This window comes from Rana temporaria, chromosome 3 (genome assembly GCF_905171775.1).
Source record: "Rana temporaria chromosome 3, aRanTem1.1, whole genome shotgun sequence".
Taxonomy (NCBI): Eukaryota; Metazoa; Chordata; class Amphibia; order Anura; family Ranidae; genus Rana; species Rana temporaria.
In genome coordinates this window covers 7,274,708-7,289,774 of record NC_053491.1, presented here as the reverse complement: position 1 = coordinate 7,289,774, position 15,067 = coordinate 7,274,708, and the positions used below count along the sequence as shown (strand labels likewise).

Sequence of the window (15,067 nt, the reverse complement as noted above, 5' to 3'; positions counted from 1 at the left end):
GTATATATATTTTTTTAAAAAGGGGGGTTGCCATCTGGGGCCCTGGGACCTCTGGGCCCTTTAATAATAATTAAAAAAAATATATATATATATATATAAAAGAAAAAAAAGAAATAAAATATATATTTTTTATTTTTTTTATAAAAAAAAGGGGGTTGATATCCAGGGCCCTGGGGACCTTTAATATATATATATAGATATATATATATATATATATAACCCCTAAAATATATATATATATATATATATATATATATATATATATATATATATATATATATATTAAAAAAATATATATTTTTATAAAAACAAAATAAAAATAATAAAAAATTAATAAAAAATAAAATAAAAATATATTAAAAAAATATATTTTTTTTATAAAAATCAAATAAAAAAAGGGGGGTTGCCATCTGGGGCCCTGGGGGCCTCCAGGCCCCTGGGGACCCCTAAAAAAAAGGGGGTTGCCATCCGGGCCCCTGGGGACAGGTGTACTGCCTGTACCCCCCTGATGGCGGCCCTGCATTTATATTCTAATTCGCTGTGTTCTCCATAATTGTTACACTGTATCTCTTGTGTAAAAAAAAAAGGCCTATGTATTTTCTATGCTCCTCAGCACCATCTAGTGGCCATAATGCGGTATTCTACCACACAGTCTATGAAAAAATAGCCTAAAGAAGATTTGTTTTTGCCCAATGGGCACAGGACGAATGTACTGCACACGCAGATTTATTGGGTGAATGGCTTTAATTTTTCATAATTTTCTGTCTCAGTGACAATGGTCACCAGGACAAACTGTAGGGGCGGCTCTACCGATCAGGGGAGCAATAAAAAAAACTTCACTGGGGTTCTAACCCAACCCTACAACATCCAACACTGTTCAGGTCAGCACAGGCCACATCCGAAGACACTTACTCATAGGGAATCTGCTTGAAGATCAGATGGTCCAATAACGTCAGCTGTTCTGCACTTTCCAGAGCCGAGAGGGAGTCAAAGGGATCCACCGGAGTCCCCAAAACCTGCACAAAGCACAATCATAAGACGATGTTCCAGTCTACACCACCAGAGTCAAAATCTCTCAATTCATTCATCGAATACATAAGCGTAAAAACTGAAATTTCTATTGCAGGGGATGCACTAAGATACAGGGAAGATTTTAGGCACCCTCTGCAATAGGAATTTCAGTTTTGTGAAACACTTCCCAAGGAGTAATTACTGCAGCTTTTTTCACAGTCAGGTCGGGTATGCAAATTAGGAGTTACGGCGGATCCCCGACGGATTTTCGCCTTCGCTACGTCGCCGCTAGTCTAGTTTCCCGTCGCAAAGTTAGTCGTCGTTTTAGGTGCCCTAACTTTAGTCAGCAAACGTATTGCTGTCTAAAGTATGGCCGTCGTTCCCGCGTTGAAATTTTAAATTTAACGTCGTTTGCGTAAGCCGCCTGGGAATACGGAAGTGTCGCCGTTCGAAAAAATGACGTCACGGCGCGCAAAGCACGGCGGGAGTTAGGAAACGGAGCATGCGCAGTAGGTCCGGCGCGGGAGCGCGGCTAATTTAAATGGCACACGCGGGAGGCCACGGCGTAGTTTTCATCGCAAGTGCTGTGTGAATCAGGCACTTGCGAAAACGTTACGCCACCGCAGTTCTATGTGAATCTGGTCCTTAGAACCACTTTAACAATTAATATTTAAACTCTTTTTATTTAAAAAAAAATAAAAAATCACAAAAATTAAAAAAATATATATAATTTTACAAGGCAAATCACAAAAAAACAACAACTGGTTTGTCATTAAAAACAAAATACGTATTCCTTATCTTTTATAATAATAATAAAAAAAACAGAAAAATGGCTCTAGCATGGTTAACCACTTCAGCTCCGGAAGTTTTTAACCACCGATCCCGACCAGGCCATTTTTTTGCGAAACAGCACTGCGTCGCTTTAACTGACAATTGCGCGTGCAATGTTGTACCCAAGCAAAATTATTTATTTTTATTTGATCACCTCTGCGTTTTTTATTTTTTGCGCTATAAACGAAAAAAAAAATAGAAAGAAAAACCCAAATATTTTTTACTTTTTGCTATAATAAATATCCCCCAAAAATATATAAACATTTTTAATTTCTTTCTCAGTTTAGGCCGATATGTATTAAAAAAAAAAACGTAAAAAAAAACAAACAAACAACAAAGGGCCAGATCCACGTACCGTGGCGCATCTTTCCGTCCGCCATAACTTACAGCGTATTTTCTGTATCCACAAAGAATTTGCGCCGTAAGTTACGGCGGCATAGTGTAATTTTGGCGGCGTAAGTGCGCGCAATTCAAATGGATGTGATGGGGGCGTGTTTTATGTTAATACGTCTTGACCCGACGTAAATGACGTTTTTTTTGAACGGCGTGGGGGTATCCCAGTGCGCGTGCTCGAAATTAACCCGCAACAAGCCAATGCTTACGACGTGAACGTCATTCTACGCAAAGCCCTATTCGCGAACGAATTACGGAAACGACGTAAAAAATTCAAAATTTGACACGGGAACGACGGCCATACTTAACATAGGATACGCTGCATATAGCAGGGGTAACTATACGCCAAGAAAAGCCTTACGGAAACGACGTAAAAAAATGCGCCGGACGTACGTGGATCGCCGTATTTAGCTAATTTGCATACTCGACGCGGAAAATCTACCGAAACGCCACCTAGCGGCCAGTGTAAATATGCACCTTAGATCCGACGGCGTACTAAGACTGTACTAAGACTGTGTTCACTATGCTTCAGTTTGTGAATGAAGACGAAGCCGCACAGCACAGAGCATTTCCCATTCATTCACTGTGCAGTGCAGCTGAGTCTGCAGAGAAAGGCGTGTACACACCTTAATGCAATGGGCTGCTCACACCTATGGCTGCTGCTCAGCGCCAAGGTCCTCCCACCAAGAGGCCTCATATTTGTGTACTGTGGGCACATAGGGGGTTAAGAAGCCCAGCATAGGCAAGAACTGCCATCTCCATCCTAAAGTTTTCTCCTGCAAGACCAGTCTTCTCTGTGGCCAGGCCCGTCGCATTTTTGACTTTTTATGAGACACCGGAATGCCGACACCGCTCAGCGCCGGCCAGGGGACAGAGTTTTTTTTTTTTATGAGACCCTATACATGCGTCTTGGTAAAAAGAAAAAAACATATAGTGCCAGATTCAGATAGAATCGCCTATCTTTAGGGGGGCGTAGCGTATCTCAGAAACACTACGCCGCCGTAACTTAGTGAGGCAGGTCCCTTAGTCAGAAAGAACTTGCGCCCTAAGTTACGGCGGCGTAGTGTAAATTGGCCGGCGTAAGCCCGCGCAATTCAAAGTAGGCTGGTAGTGGGCGTGCTGTATGTAAATGACTCGTGACCCCACGTAATTGACGCTCCGCCGTCCGTGAACGTATCCCAGTGCGCATGCTCAAAAATCACGTCGCAAATAGTCAATGCTTTCGACGTGAACGTAGCTTACGCACAGCCCTATTCGCGTACGATTTACGCAGACGGTGTAAACCGCGTAAAATTCGACGCTGTTCCGACGTCCATACTTTACATTGGCTACGCCTCATATAGCAGGGGTAACTTTACGCCGACAAAAGCCTTACGTAAACGACGTATATCAATGCGCCGGGCGCACGTACGTTTCCGAATCGGCGTATCTAGCTCATTTGCATATTCTACGCGTAAATCTACGGATGCGCCCCTAGCGGCCGGCGTAAATATGCAACCAAGATACGACGGCGTAAGAGACTTATACGCCGGTCGTAACTTAGACAAATTCTGGCGTATCTGATTAGGGTTAGGGCTTAGGGGTTAGGGTTGGGGTTAGGGTTTCCCATTGAAGAATATGGCTAGGACTCAGGAATTGGAACAGGGACCTCCCCCAAAGGTCAAAGGTCAGAAGGCGGGTTCCCAGAGGTCAAAGGTCACAGGGCGTGGCTGACCCACCCGCACCAAAGTGTACCGCCTACCCCAACTAAGTCGGGCAATAAACAATTCGGGGAATAAACAAGTCGGGGAATGAACAAGTCGGGGAATGAACAAGTCGGGGAAAGCGTCTTGCGCCTCACACTCAGAGTTACGACGGCGTATCTGGAGATACGCCGTCGTAACTCCTTTCTGAATCTGGCCCGTAAAGTCCAAGTCGGAGGACATGTTACCTATATGGGAGAAGCGGAATGACTTACTGGCGCCACTTACCATATGCTCAATCTCTTCCAGGGTGACCTGGCTGTCCCCGGGGTCCTCCTGGGTCAATGTGCTAAAAGATAGAAAGTATCAATAATCAGTCTCTTCATTCCCATTCATTGTGTGACATCACAGCGCAGTATGAAGGCGTCGCACTACTGGCAGCCCAGTCTGTGATTATAGTGGGAAGGGGCCTCAGCTCCTCCTAAGACACACTGATGCATTTCGCCCCCCTGGAACCGCTTCAGTGGGTGTGGCTTAGCAGGAACGGAGGCTGAGGGCGCATCCCACTATTGTCACAGACTGGGATGTCAGTAGTGCGACGCCTTGATACGAAATGTTATTATGTTTCCTGGGAGAACGGTGCTGCTCGCAGTTATCTGCCTAGCGGCGGCCCTGCTGCTTTGTTAACACGGGAGGTCGCTCACTCTGCTCAAGCACCATTGTTCTCTGATTGGACGAGGTGAAGAGGTGGGGCGGTGATATCACATGCCCATCAGAGTCCCCCCTACATCCAGAGTCCCCCCTTATACTCATATGAGCCCAGCAGCGTCCCCCCTTACATCCATGTGTGTCCAGCAGCGTCCCCCCTTACATCCATGTGTGTCCAGCAGAGTCCCCCCTTACATCCATGTGTGTCCAGCAGAGTCCCCCCCTTACATCCATGTGTGTCCAGCAGAGTCCCCCCTTTACATCTATGTGTGTCCAACAGAGTCCCCCCTTTACATCCATGTGTATACATCAGAGTCCCCTCCCCTACATCCATGTGTATACAGCAGAGTGCCCCTTACATCCATGTGTGTCCAACAGTGCCCCCCCTTTAAATCATTGTGTGTCCTACAGATCGCCCCCCCCCCCCTCGTACATTCAGAGTACCCCCTTATATCCATATAAGCCCAGAAGAGCCCCCCTACCCCCCTTACATCAAAGCGTGTTTAACAGACTCCCCTCGTGCTCCCTTATATCCTTGTGAACCCAGCAGAGTCCCCCCTTACATCCAAGTTACTCAGTTCAGATTAGGAGCCCAGAAGGGCAACTTCCAATACCACCGCAGGGTTATTCTTCACCTGAGCAAACCTCCATCTGACAGTTGCCAACACTGCTGCCCAATAGTACATCTGAGCGCATGTTAGCGCCAGCCCACCTAGCACAAGCCGCAGGTGAGGAGTAGATTTAGTTACACTGGGCCATATTCTGAGTATCTCTCCGCCAGCTTCGCTTAGGGCACTTACACTCCGCTGTCCCAACTTACTGGAGCAGGTGTTGTATTCCCCAACCACTTGCTCCATAAGTTGGGACAGCGGAGTGTAAGTGTCCCGGCGTAGCCTGGCGGATCTCCAAGGGGGCGGCTTCTATTCAAATGAAGCGCGCCCCCGATACAAAAGAACTGGGCATGCGCCGGGCTGCAAAAAGCCCAGTGCGCATGCTCCAGTTCTCGGCGGAAAACGTCAATGACGCCGACGTGTGCGTCATTGACGTAAAGTCGTATTCAAGAACGACTAACGTAAACGACGTATCCGACGAAAAAACACGACGGGGACCCGACGCCATCCGTAACATGGCCTACGCGAGACTTGCGGAAACTTACCCCTCATATAGCAGGGGTAAGTTTCCGCTTACGCAAACGACGTTAGCGACGGTTACGCGACGCGAACTCGTTCGTGAATCGGCGTAGAAGGATCATTTGCATACGCAAATGACTCCTTCACTTAAATGCCATCTAGCGGCGGCCGGCGTCATTGCATTTAAGATCCGCCAGTGTAAGTGACTTACAGATGGCGGATCTTAAGTGTATCTATGCAAAACTGATTCTGAGAATCAGGAGGATAGATACACGGGTCAAAAAAGGGAGTTACGATGGAGTATCCTGAGTTACGCCATTGTAACTTTACTCAGAATATGGCCCACTGGGTGTGGAGCCCAAATAAAGGAGGTTACTATATGGTCCAATGTATAAAAAAAAATGCCTGGGGTATGACTGGCCGGATGTTACCCGCGGGCTGTAGTTGGGAGACGCCGACATTAGAGAAGTTATGGCTGCAATAATCTTCTTAGGCCTCGTACACCCGATCGGTCCGTCCGATGAGAGCGCTCTGAAGGACCATTGTCATCGGTTAACCGATGAAGCTGACTGATGGTCCGTCGCGCCTTCACACCATTGGTTAATGAACCGGTCGTGTCAGAACGCGGTGACGTAAAACACAACGACGTGCTGAAAAAAACGAAGTTCAATGCTTCCAAGCATGCGCCGACTTGATTCTGAGCATGCGCGGGATTTTAACCGATGCTTTTGCATACTAACGATCGGTTTTGACCTATCGGTTAGGCGTCCATCAGTTCAATTTTAAAGCAAGTTCCTATTTTTTTGACCGAAGGTTAACTAACCGATGGGGCCCACACACGATCGGTTTGAACCGATGAAAACGGTTAATCAGACCGTTCTCATCGGATGGACCGATCGTGTGTACGCAGCCTAAGTCTCCTGTGCTTCATATTCAGAATGGTTGTATGCAGTATAGACATGTGCAATTCGTTTAGTCCCAAATTAGGGCCAGATTCACGTACCTGCGCAGCGGCGTAACGTATCCCGTTTACGTTACACCGCCGCAAGTTTTCAGCGTAAGTGCTTGATTCACAAAGCACATGCCTGTAAACTTACAGCGGTGTAACGTAAAGTGCCCGCCTAATTCAAATGGGGCGTGTACCATTTAAATTAGGCGCGCTCCCGCGCCGGACGTACTGCGCATGCTCCGTTTTGAAATTCCCACCGTGCTTTGCGCGAAGTGACGTCATTTTTTTTGAACGGCGATGTGCGTAACGTACTTTCGGATTCCCGGACGTCTTACGCAAAAAAATTTTGGGGGAAATTCGACGCGGGAACGACGGCCATACTTTAACATGGCTCGTCTAAAGTTAAGCCATGTAAAAGCAGGCTGAACTTTGCGACGGGAAAAAATTACTAGCGACGATGTAACGAACACGAAAACCGTCGTGGATCGCCGTAAAAGCTAATTTGCATACCCGACGCAGGAAAACGACGCAAACTCCACCCAGCGGCGGCCGAAGTATTGCATCCTAAGATCCGAAGCCGTACGAAGCCGTAAGCCTGACGGATCTTAGCCAAAAGCCGTCGTATCTTTTTTGTGAATCACAAATTAAGATACGACGCGGCAAATTTGAAAATGCGCCGGAGTATCAGCAGATATCAGCAGATACTCCGGCGTATCTCGTCTGTGAATCTGGCCCTTCGTTTTTTAACAAATTTTGGCAAATTCGTTAATTCCCGAATTCCGAAATTTTGAATTTCCGAAATGTGAATATTTGCTATTTCTAAAACTTTGGGTACCAAAATTCTAAAACTTTAATTTAGGAAATTTGAAAATTGGAAATTTGAACGCTCAGAATTCGAAAATGTTCACATTTCTGAATGTTCGAATTTCTGAGTTTCCGAATTCCAAATTTTCGATTTTCCAAATTTTCGAATTTACAAATTTCCGAATTTTTAAATTTCCGAATTTCCGAATTTTCAGAATTTCCGGAAAAACCTAAAAAAACTGATGAAACGAAAATGAACTAATTTTTCGGCAGTGCACATGTCTAATACAGTACAGTTATTGCTGTCAGTAGTGCGGCGCCGTCATACTTCACAGTACAGTAATCGCAGTGACCCGTAAAGACCTGGAAGCTCGTGGAGATCACTGCAGTAGCAGTGTAGTAGTAGAAAGGTAGTAGCAGTGTAGTAGTGGTGTAGTAGAGAGGTAGTAGCAGTGTAGTAGTGGTGTAGTAGAGGTAGTAGCAGTGTAGTAGTGGTGTAGTAGAGAGGTAGTAGTAGTGTAGTAGTGGTGTAGTAGAGGTAGTAGCAGTGTAGTAGTGGTGTAGTAGAGAGGTAGTAGCAGTGTAGTAGTAGAGAGGTAGTAGTAGTGTAGTAGTGGTGTAGTAGAGAGGTAGTAGCAGTGTAGTAGTGGTGTAGTAGAGAGGTAGTAGTAGTGTAGTAGTGGTGTAGTAGAGAGGGAGTAGCAGTGTAGTAGTGGTGTAGTAGAGAGGGAGTAGCAGTGTAGTAGTGGTGTAGTAGAGAGGTAGTAGCAGTGTAGTAGTAGAGAGGTAGTAGTAGTGTAGTAGTGGTGTAGTAGAGAGGTAGTAGCAGTGTAGTAGTGGTGTAGTAGAGAGGTAGTAGTAGTGTAGTAGTGGTGTAGTAGAGAGGGAGTAGCAGTGTAGTAGTGGTGTAGTAGAGAGGGAGTAGCAGTGTAGTAGTAGAGAGGTAGTAGTAGTGTAGTAGTGGTGTAGTAGAGAGGTAGTAGCAGTGTAGTAGTGGTGTAGTAGAGAGGTAGTAGTGGTGTAGTAGTGGTGTAGTAGAGAGGGAGTAGCAGTGTAGTAGTGGTGTAGTAGAGAGGGAGTAGCAGTGTAGTAGTGGTGTAGTAGAGAGGTAGTAGCAGTGTAGTAGTAGAGAGGTAGTAGTAGTGTAGTAGTGGTGTAGTAGAGAGGTAGTAGTAGTGTAGTAGAGAGGGAGTAGCAGTGTAGTAGTGGTGTAGTAGAGAGGTAGTAGCAGTGTAGTAGTGATGTAGTAGAGAGGTAGTAGTAGTGTAGTAGTGGTGTAGTAGAGAGGGAGTAGTAGTGTAGTAGTGATGTAGTAGAGAGGTAGTAGCAGTGTAGTAGTGGTGTAGTAGAGAGGTAGTAGCAGTGTAGTAGTGGTGTAGTAGAGAGGTAGTAGTAGTAGTGTAGTAGTGGTGTAGTAGAGGTAGTAGCAGTGTAGTAGTGGTGTAGTAGAGAGGTAGTAGCAGTGTAGTAGTAGAGAGGTAGTAGTAGTGTAGTAGTGGTGTAGTAGAGAGGTAGTAGCAGTGTAGTAGTGATGTAGTAGAGAGGGAGTAGCAGTGTAGTAGTGATGTAGTAGAGAGGTAGTAGCAGTGTAGTAGTGGTGTAGTAGAGAGGTAGTAGCAGTGTAGTAGTGGTGTAGTAGAGAGGTAGTAGCAGTGTAGTAGTGATGTAGTAGAGAGGGAGTAGCAGTGTAGTAGTGGTGTAGTAGAGAGGGAGTAGCAGTGTAGTAGTGGTGTAGTAGAGAGGCAGTAGCAGTGTAGTAGAGAGGGAGTAGCAGTGTAGCAGTGTAGTAGTAGAGAGGTAGTAGTAGTGTAGTAGTGGTGTAGTAGAGAGGTAGTAGCAGTGTAGTAGTGGTGTAGTAGAGAGGTAGTAGTAGTGTAGTAGTGGTGTAGTAGAGAGGGAGTAGCAGTGTAGTAGTGGTGTAGTAGAGAGGGAGTAGCAGTGTAGTAGAGAGGTAGTAGCAGTGTAGTAGTGGTGTAGTAGAGAGGCAGTAGCAGTGTAGTAGAGAGGGAGTAGCAGTGTAGTAGTGGTGTCTACTAAAGTGATAAATACCTGGAAGAAGTATCCAGCACTGTGAATAATGTCATACAGACAGTACAAGGCCTGTAGTAGCAGTACATTTCCATGGCACATTATAGGCTCATATGGGATGACGGGCATGGAGTGTTCATGTATATATTATTATATATATTATTATATTCTCACCGGATAATGTTGGCTGCGGCCTTCCTCTCCTGTGCCAGCAGCTCCGGGTTGTGGATGACTTCCTCCAGGAAACCGATCACTTTACTCTTTAGCTGGAGATTTGTCTCAAAATCCTGGAAGAAAACCCAGAAGATCGAACGTTTGCTTTACTTCAACTTTACATACATAACATTTTCAGTGGCGGCTGGGGCGCAACATTTTTTTGGGGGGCGCAAACCAACTGAAAAAAAACATCAATTACAGCTACTGTGCCCATCAAACGCAGCCACCGTACCCATCAATTGCTGCCACTGTGCCCATGAATTGCTGCCAATGTGCCCATTAATTGACGCTATTGTGCCCCATTAATTGCTGCCAGTGTGCACATGAATTGCTGCCACTGTGCCCCATGAATTGCTGCCACTGTGCCCCATGAATTGCTGCCAGTGTGCCCCATGAATTGCTGCCAGTGTGTCCATGAATTGCTGCTACTGTGCCCATTAATTGCCGCTATTGTGCCCCATGAATTGCTGCCACTGTGCCCCATGAATTGCTGCCACTGTGCCCCATGAATTGCTGCCAGTGTGCCTCATGAATTGCTGCCAGTGTGCCCCATGAATTGCTGCCACTGTGCCCATTAATTGCCGCTATTGTGCCCCATGAATTGCTGCCAGTGTTCCCATGAATTGCTGCCAGTGTGCCCATTAATTGCGGCTATTGTGCCCCATTAATTGCTGCCAGTGTGCTTATGAATTGCTGCCACTGTGCCCCATGAATTGCTGCCAGTGTTCCCATGAATTGCTGCCAGTGTTCCCATGAATTGCTGCCACTGTGCCCCATGAATTGCTGCCACTGTGCCCCATGAATTGCTGCCAGTGTTCCCATGAATTGCTGCTATTGTGCCCCATTAATTTCTGCCAGTGTGCCCATTAATTGCCGCTATTGTGCCCCATTAATTTCTGCCAGTGTGCCCATGAATTGCTGCCACTGTGTCCCATGAATTGCTGCCAGTGTGCCCCATGAATTGCTGCTACTGTGCCCATGAATTGCTGCCACTGTGCCCATTAATTGCCGCTATTGTGCCCCATTAATTGCTGCCAGTGTTCCCATGAATTGCTGCCAGTGTTCCCATGAATTGCTGCCAGTGTGCCCATTAATTGCGGCTATTGTGCCCCATTAATTGCTGCCAGTGTGCTTATGAATTGCTGCCAGTGTTCCCATGAATTGCTGCCAGTGTGCCCATGAATTGCTGCTATTGTGCCTCATTGATTTCTGCCAGTGTGCCCATTAATTGCCGCTATTGTGCCCCATTAATTTCTGCCAGTGTGCCCATGAATTGCTGCCACTGTGCCCCATGAATTGCTGCTATTGTGCCCCATCAAATGCTGCCAGTGTGCATCGCCCAGGAGTCGGGACTTACCTGTCTCGCTGTGGGTCACGGTGGCGTCCTCCACGTCCACGCTCCTCGATGTCTCCGGTCCTCTCTATCGGGCGTCCAATCACAGTGCCTTTTGTTTTCAGGTGACAGTTAACCAGACCCGAGTGCCCACCTAAACCTGTCTTCTGGGGTCCCGCCGGCGGCTGTCTCGGCTCCTCCTCGCAAAAGCTTTCCACCTTCATGCGAGCGAGCATGGTGGAAAGCTTTTGCGAGCGCGCTCCCATGATACAGTGGCGGGCATAGTCGCCAAATGTATCACTCGGCCCCGACCCCCGGTGCGCCGTATCATCCGCTGTGATTGACGGCAGCGCCAGCCAATGGCTGCGCTGCTATCAATCCGTCCAGCCTAGCCAATCAACGGGCAGGCTGGGAACCGAAGACCATCACATGGACGCACGCGGGACTTTTGAGGGGTCAGGTAAGTAAAACAGGGGTTCGGGGGGGGGGGGGGGCCGGTACTGTCGGATGTTTTTTCACCTTAATGCATAGGATGAAGTCCCACCCCCCCCATCCCCTCCCCCCACCACCTTTTTGGGCCTCCACTCCCACCAGGAGACCCGATCCGCGATCCGGCACTTCCGCTGGATAGGCTGAGACTGGAAGGAAGCCGGAAAGGAAGCCGGAAACAAAGGAGGGATTTGTGGTCTCTTAGATCCCTCCATAAAGAGGACCTGTCACCACCTATTACTGTCACAAGGGATGTTTACATTCCTTGAGACAGCAATAAAAGTGATCAGAATTATTAATAACCCCTTCAATACCGGGCTTTTATACCACCTCAATACCGCGCCTATTCTGGCACTCCTCTCCTACATGTACAAATCATCATTCTTTTGCTGGAAAATTACTCAGAACCCCCAAACATTATATATGTTTTTTTTAGCAGACACCCTAGGGAATAAAATGGCGGTCATTGCAACGTTTTATCTCGCACGGTATTTGCGCAATCATTTTTCAAACGCATTTTTTTTTGGAAAAAAAACGGTTTCATGAATTAAATAATAACAAAACAGTAAAGTTAGCCCATTTTTTTTTGTAAAATATGAAAGATGATGTTACGCCGAGTAAATAGATACCTAACATGTCACGCTTTATAATTGCGCACACTCATGGAATGGCGCCAAACTTTGATACATAAAAATCTCCATAGGCGATGCTTTTAAAATGTTTACAGGTTACCAGTTGAGATTTACAGAGAAGGTCTAGGGCTAGAATTGTTGCTGGTGCTCTAACGCACGCGGCGACACCTCACATGTGCGGTTTGAACGGCGTTTACATATGTGGGCGGGACTTGCGTGAGCGTTCGCTTCTGCGCGCGAGCTACCGGGGACAGGGGCGTTTGAATTTTTTTTTTATTATTTTATTTTTTATTGAAGAGATGAGGGGTGGTCAATAAGACCCCACATCTCTCCTCCAGGAGAGTCAGGACGCCCACTAACACACAGCTTCTTTCTCTATCTGCAGTGTAGAGAGCGTCCTGACTCTCCTGTAGTCCAAGGGAGGGGGCGAGCACGACACTCCACACCAGGGAAAAAGCCTCACATTACTGTGTGGAGTTACAGACAGAAGAACAGGAATTGAGGATTTCTCAGAAGAAATAAGGACATTTAAAAGCAAAATGGAAGGATGAGGTAAGTGAAGGAGGACGGCACCAAGGGAAAGGAAGATATTTAGGATTTTTTTTTTTTTACCTTTACAACCTTAAAGTGACCATGTAAAAATCAATAAATAAAATAAATACCTTGGCCCAGATTCTGAAAGGACTTACGACGGCGTAGCGCCATGTACGCCATCGTAAGTCCGAATGAGAGCCGTCGTATCTATGCGGCTGATTCTTAGAATCAGTTACGCATAAATTCGGCTAAGATACGAGCGGCGTAAGTCTCTTACGCCGTCGTATCTTAGTTGCCTATTTACGCTGGGCGCTAGGTGGCGCTTCGGTAGATTTACGCGTCGAATATGCTAATGAGCTAGATACGCCGATTCACGAATGAACGTGCGCCCAGCGTAGCAAGATACGTCGTTTATGTAAGACATACGCCGGCGTAAAGTTACCCCTCATAAAGCAGGGGTAAGTCATGTTAGGTATGGACGTCGGAAACGTACGAACAGCGTCGTGTTTTACGTTGTTTGTGTAAGTCGTCCGTGAATGGGGCTGGGCGTAATTTACGTTCACGTCGCAAGCATTGACTATTTGCGGCGTCATTTTGAGCATGCGCACTGGGATACGTTCACGGACGGCGCATGCGCCGTTCGTTAAAAGCGTAAATCACGATACATTATCATAAAACACGCCCACACTAGCCTACTTTGAATTACGCGGGGTTACGCCGGCACAGTTACACTACGCCGCCGTAACTTTGGCCGCAAGTTCTTTGACAATACGGGACCTGCCTCACTAAGTTACGGCGGCGTAGTGTATCTGAGATACGCTACGCTATAGATAGGCGCTTTTTGGAGAATCTGGCCCGATATTTTTTTTTTAAAAGCATATACACCACTAAGAACACAACCGCGGATCAAATCACAGCAAACTATTGCATCAGGTTCAATGTATCACATGACATCATACAAAACGCCAAATGATGGGCGGTGCTGATTTGCGGAGTACCTGCGCGTGTTTGGACACCCAGTGTCTCAGGACATTCAGGACGCGGTTTGTGGCGGCTCTTCTGATGACGAATTCCTTGTCTCCGTTCCTCTGATCCGATGGGAAGCCTGCAATATAAAAGGATTACGTGTTACATAAATTGTATATCATGGAAATGAAGACCTTAGAGATTATATGGGGCAAATGATAAAGAAATACTTTATTGTTATGGCGTTTTGCGTTCCAAAATGGCGTAAGTGACGCTTCCCGATAGTCACTTAGGGTGGGACTAAATCGGGACGCGTCACTTCCGCCATTTTGGAACGCAGGTGGAGCGCAAACCGGCGTTCCCAAGCTGATTGAATGCTGTGAAACATCTTGCAACATGGTAAAAGTGTGATTTTTCTTTTAACATTGTTTGAATAAAATGCTGATATACTGCACCATGAGAGGTATTTTTTCCTTTTACCTCCCTCTCTGAGCGAAGATCTGTTATGGGAATTTGAAGGTGTGGGCGCGCCGATACCGAGGATCCGGTCTGAGATGTTCCCTTAAGATATAAAGCAGTGGATAATGCAATACCACCAGATACCTAATGCTGTTTATGACTACCTGTAATGGGGGGGGGGGGGGGGGTGAAAAGGTTTCCGGTGAGTGAGCCGTGCACGAACATGTCAGTGAAGAGGAGGCATGGAGTGGAGAATGTGCGCTTTATGTATAGGATTATACATTTGTGGGAGTGAGAGCGCGGGAAAAAAATTGTTAAGTGGTTTACAAGTAATGGGGGGGGGGGAGGGGCGAGCTGCACACTTAAAGTGGATGTAAACCCTATCCTACACCCACCCAGTGAAGTGAACAGCCTCAGATGATACACAGAGATGAAACAAATCCTCCTACATAAGTTGTACATGTTTATCTGTAAAATGTGGAACAGACTCCCTCCAGAGGTGGTTCTGGCCAGCTCAGTAGATTGCTTTAAGAAAGGTCTGGATTCTTTCCTAAATGTACAGAATATAACTGAGTACTAAGATTTGTAGGTAAAGTTGATCCAGGGAAAATCCGATTGCCTCTCGGGGGATCAGGAAGGAATTTTTTCCCCTGCTGTAGCAAATTGGATCATTCTCTGCTGTTTTTTTTGCCTTCCTCTGGATCAACTGTGGGTATGGAGTTGGGTGTATAGGATTGTACTGTGTTTTTTTTTTTTTTTTTTTTTTTTTGTGGTTTCAACTGGATGGACTTGTGTCTTTTTTCAACCTGACTAACTATGTAACTATCTGCAGTCTTCCGCTTTATATACGGTTTAGAAAGTGCACATCTTGTTAGAATTTTCTCTTCCTGATTCAACTATGG

At 46.3% G+C, this 15,067-nt stretch overlaps 1 protein-coding gene across 2 annotated transcripts in view; it reads right to left on the bottom strand.

The window, feature by feature from the left end:
• Positions 1 to 15,067, bottom strand: part of RASGRF1 (Ras protein specific guanine nucleotide releasing factor 1) — a 155,624-nt gene that overhangs the window by 25,717 nt on the left and 114,840 nt on the right. The window contains exons 18-22 of one of the 2 annotated variants that reach the window (XM_040342192.1): positions 14,187 to 14,267; positions 13,739 to 13,845; positions 9,711 to 9,823; positions 4,206 to 4,266; positions 913 to 1,016 (exon numbers count right to left, since the gene is read on the bottom strand). In XM_040342192.1, coding sequence (XP_040198126.1) covers positions 913 to 1,016; positions 4,206 to 4,266; positions 9,711 to 9,823; positions 13,739 to 13,845; positions 14,187 to 14,267 — 466 coding nt within the window. The remainder of the gene's footprint in view (positions 1 to 912; positions 1,017 to 4,205; positions 4,267 to 9,710; positions 9,824 to 13,738; positions 13,846 to 14,186; positions 14,268 to 15,067) is intronic. The other variant, XM_040342193.1, reaches the window with a different exon arrangement.